The following is a 5,000-nucleotide window of genomic DNA, read 5'->3' as shown; positions in this document are numbered from 1 at the left end:
AGAATGTGTGTGAATGTGGGGAATGTGTATATATGTGTGTATTTTGAAAGCGCTTTGAGACAACTTTAGTTGTGATATTGCGCTATATCAATACAAGTTGTACAGGTTGTGTTGTGGCTCTTACTTCCATGGCTCAGAGTGACATCATTATCTAACATCCTTACCTTTCCCCAATCAGGTGGGATATCGAAGGGAAGGCTGTATGGAACCCAGTGTATCTACTGTTCAGGAATAGGCTACTATGGTTTAGTCTCCAACTCTTATTTCCATGGCCCTGAGTAACATCATTACTAGGGCTGTCAGTAGATTTAAAAAAATTAATCTAATTAATTACAGAATTTGTAATTAATTAATCTAATTAATCGCACTTACTCGTATGTTCTTTTCATGACGCGAAACAAAACATGTACTGCAGACTTACTTTAATACGAGGGTATTAGTGACATCCAAACTGTGTAGTGATGAGTAAATTGTATATGCCACGAGTAGTTCATTCTGATTCATTACTGTACCTTATTCCAATGTCCCTGCTTCCTGTATCAGGTGGGATATCGAGGGAGCGGTGTATGGGACCCAGTGCGGCGAGGTGGAGTCCGGTTCAGCCCTGGTGCTGCAGAAGGAGGGCTTGAGGAAGGTGTGCACCCCTTACCTGGACACCACCTCCTACGGGAACCTGCGATTCTACTACACCATGGGTAAAGGCACCATCCACATATTAGATTAGATTAGATTATACTTTATTATCATGCAAGCATGAAAATTGCCTTTGGTCTCACAGGGTAAAAAACAGACAGACAGACAGACAGACACAAATAGACAGAAAACACACATACAAATGCTGCATCCACCCCCCCTCCAACCACCCCTCCCAGCACACACATCATATGCAAGTCAGGCATTAGTTCAAAATATCTCTAGCTTTTCCATAGCTTATTGACTATGGAAATTGCATTTATATAACCTGTTAAGACACGACTCCTGTTATAAATCTGCTGTTACCAAAATGGCAATGATGGTCTATTACAGCGTCTATTACACAAACATTTCCTGCATTTCATGCCCCTCTGTTAGCTTTGCTTTTGGTTTTCTTGTCTGCTTCCACCACCAGACTGACTCTTGTGTTGATGTCTGATTGTGCGTCGTGCGTGTGTGCGTTTGTGCGTGCGTGCGTGCGTGTGTGTGTGCGTGCGTGTTCGTGTGTCATAGGCGGTGGCGAGTGTGACCCTGGAGAGTCCCATGAGCATGATGTCATCCTGTTTGGCCGCTCGGAGGGGCGAAGGGACCACGTGCTTCTGGACACTCTGCCTTACTCAGCCTATAGGGTATGGCCCACCACCTCTACACCTGTTTGATTCACAACTCAACATACTGTAAATACACAATAAAAAGTCAAATAAAAAGTAGTGTAGGTGATAATCACACATTCAGTAAAACAGGTGCTGGATCACACAAAGACACGCTGAAGAAGAAGGAAAATCCACATGCTGTTGCTTACAATTGTTTGCAATTTTATTCACCATAACAACTAAATTTTACGAACTGATTTTCTGTATTCCTCTCCTTCTCCTGTCCTGTCCCAGTTAGTCTACACTCTAAGAAAATTTCCCTGCAAAATAACGGCAGTTCCTGGCAATTATATTTACCTGTAATTCTACTGTTATTTCACACCAAAAATCAAATACAGCTCATTGCTGTTTAATGTATCACAGTATATAACATTTTTTCAGCAGCAATTGAACTGTTAAATAACAGTACTCTACAGAAAAATAACAGTACATTTCAGTTAAAAAGTTGAATTGTACTGTGTGATGACAGGCAAATACTGGGTCATAGTTGTATTCATGAATATGGCCATGGCAACTTCCCACCCCACCCATCATTCTCCATAACTGTGGTACCCTGGCCATGTTACCACCCCACCCTCCCATCGTTCACCATGACTGGAGTGCCTTGAGCATGATACTATGGCGCAATGCTGTATTGAGAAAATGGTTTGCGGTGGTCCTTTGAAAGTGTGGGCATGAATAAAATTTCAGAGTACGCAGTGCTATGTTACAATGATAGTGTGCAAGGTGGGCTTTTTACTGTATCTCTTGATGAGCCAATGATGAATATAGCATTGGTCAGTCTTTAAAAAATTAATTTGCACCAAGTAGCACAGCAAACAAGCAGCACTACAAGCTAGCTCTCAAAGCAATGCCTAATTTGCAGCAGGCACATTATATGCAACAATGCCACAAATGATGCCACATACAGCAAGCTTTCACAAAGAGGAAAGTGTGCAAGCATGTAAGCAAGCTTGTAGGCAAACAAGTGCTATGCTGTGCCATGCAGGCCAGCCAGCAGGCAGGCAAGCAACTGAAGTGTTGATAGTCCAGATTTATATACAGGTGCAAGAGTACCATGTGACCAGAGTCATCAGGCCCTTGGCAGGTGACGCCCGTAATTGAATAATGGCATAACAGCCCTACTCAGGTGAGGCCAGGCACTGATGAGCAGATTGGTTTAGATGGGGCTGCTTGTTGCAAGAGTGTTACAAGTTCTTAAAATGTTTCAGCCATTCACACTTTCATCACTATCAAAATGCATGTGCTACACACACTTTGCTGCATTTCCTTAGAAATTGTTTCATCATGCTTGATAGTATCAGATAATCTTTAACCAGTCAGAATGACTTCAGTTCTTCAGGTGGTATTGAAGTTTGATGGTGATCACGGACAAGTGGAGGATGAATGGGTTTCAATGGTGCTGCCTAAAATAACTTGTTATTTTCTAGAGATGCACCGGATCCGGTTCCGGTTCCGGATCCGTCAGGATAATAGAGTTTTTCACAGGGTCCGGGTCCGGCAGGATCTTAAGCAGTGTCTTAAGCGGTATCCAGCATGTTACCTAAAAATCAGGGTCTGGTGCATGTCTAGCCTAGGCTTTTCAGTCTTTCACAACCTCAATCACTGCATGGAGTGAAATCCCTTTGGAAGCGGCTATTGCAGGCAGTGTGGCAATAAGCCAATGAGTCTAAAAAATAGTTTGCGCCAACGTAATAAAAAGGGCCCACGTGTGCGAGTAGACTATATGTTTCAACCCTTTTGTAGGATCCGGTATCCGGTTCCGGATCCGGCAGGATCTTATTCAGTGGATCTGGTATCCGGCAGGATCCTAAAAATCAGGATCCGGTGCATCTCTAGTTTTTTCCACAACGGCGAATACTGCTATTGTGCAGTACTTACTGTTTATGCTCAATATGTGACTCAAAGTAATATTTTCACAGTAGTTGTCTGTTTTTTCGAAAAACAGTAGAATGCTGTTGCAGAATTGCCGTAAATAAACAGCTATTTGTTACAGTGTAGTTTATGTTGCAGGCCAAATGCATGTTGATGATATAAAACTGTTTGTATATAGTAATGCATAATATAATTGGTTATAATTTTATTCACCATACCAATTGAAAATGTACTTACTGATTTGATTCCTCTCTCCTACCCTTTTCTGTCCTGTCCTCAAGACTCCTGCCGTAACATTTACAATGTATTGATTTTCTGCATTCCTCCTGTCTCCTGTCGTGTCCTCCAGACTCCTGGCGTGGTGTCGGTGGCGCTGCCCACAGAGCTGCAGACCCCGGTGACTCAGTTCTGCCTGGAGCAGCGTGCCCACGGGGGCGCGGGACGCCACGTCTGGGCCATCGACTTCCTGCAGCTGCTGCCCGTGCTGCCCGGCGCCCACACGCACGTCGCCCAGTTCTCCATCAACCTGGGCTGCGGATCCTACCAGCCTGCCAACAGGTGCCTGGAACTAAGAGCCTGTCTGTGTGTCTGTGTGTCTCTGTGTGTCTCTGTGTGTGTGTGTGTGTGTGTCTGTCTGTCTACCTCACTCTCTCAGTTCATCTTCCTCTTTCTCTTACCATCTCTTTCTCTCTGTTTCTGTCTGTCTGTCTGTCTGTCTGTCTGTATCTGTGCCTCTGTCTCTGTCTCTGTCTCTGTGTCTCTCTGTCTCTCTGTCTCTCTCTCTCTCTGTCTCTCTCTCTCTCTCTCTCTCTCTCTCTCTCTCTCTCTCTCTCTCAGAGACTGTCCTAATCCTGTGCAAGTTATGCTATAGCTTAGATAAAAATGTGTTGATCTCTGTCAGTGTCAATCCAAAGTCATTATAACCAGGTTCCATGCACATGGTGACCAAGGCGCAGCCCTGTAATGGTGACGTAAACCCTCAAGTGTAAAGTAAGTGTCAACATTGAAAATGAATAGAAAGATTTGATTTCCCGATTGGAACTGAAATGGGAAGATGGGGATTTTTTGTTTTCTTTTCCTAAATTCTACGTAAAAGGAGGGCCTTACCTAGTTTGCCAAGAACTTACAAAGTCTTGACAGGTCTAGGCCCCTTCGGAAGGGCTGGAGTCTCCTCCCTCCACCTCTCTGCCCTGCCCTGCCCTGTCTGCCCCAGCCCACCCCGCCCATCCTCCCTCCCCTCCCCTCCCGCCTGTCTCCTCTCCCTACAGATCATGTTTTGATTGGTGTTGCCCTGCGGGTCAGCCCTACATGAAATAGACACATAAAAAATCCCCCAAGATTGGCATCTTCAAGAACTGCCCTACCGCCTGATGCAACTGCCTCCTACTCTGTGCAACCAAGAGAGAGGGAGGAGGAAAGAGGGAGAGGGTGAGAGAGGAAGGGGTGAAGAACTGAAAGAGTTATAAGCATCAACGACAAGTGGATGAGCTTGGTCTTTGGATGTAGAAAGATCCTCCTTAGAAAATACCCCTGTGCTGCTTGTGGTTTGCTGGCCAAGTGATTGAATCTGTGTGCCTGCATGCATGTGTGTGTATCCTGTGGGCCACATCTTCAAAGCAATGTGCTTATTTGTCAGAATACTGCTTAGATTGTCAGACTGTTCAGAAGATTTGGTTTCTAATTAATAAAGGGCAGCGTGAGCGATTAAACTGCCGGTTGAAATTGGCAGAAATAATATGGAATCAAAGGAAGTATGTAGAGTAAAATCTGTGTCCATCT

General features: G+C 44.5%; 1 protein-coding gene across 1 annotated transcript in view; it reads left to right on the top strand.

Moving 5' to 3' along the window:
- Positions 1-5,000, top strand: part of reln (reelin) — a 232,615-nt gene that overhangs the window by 152,432 nt on the left and 75,183 nt on the right. The window contains exons 12-14 of the mRNA XM_063196757.1: positions 544-695; positions 1,207-1,322; positions 3,571-3,779. Coding sequence (XP_063052827.1) covers positions 544-695; positions 1,207-1,322; positions 3,571-3,779 — 477 coding nt within the window. The remainder of the gene's footprint in view (positions 1-543; positions 696-1,206; positions 1,323-3,570; positions 3,780-5,000) is intronic.

The sequence above is a fragment of the Engraulis encrasicolus genome, chromosome 4 (assembly GCF_034702125.1).
Source record: "Engraulis encrasicolus isolate BLACKSEA-1 chromosome 4, IST_EnEncr_1.0, whole genome shotgun sequence".
NCBI classification, from domain to species: Eukaryota; Metazoa; Chordata; class Actinopteri; order Clupeiformes; family Engraulidae; genus Engraulis; species Engraulis encrasicolus.
The sequence above is the reverse complement of the archived record's forward strand: the minus strand, read 5'-3'. Positions and strand labels throughout refer to the sequence as shown.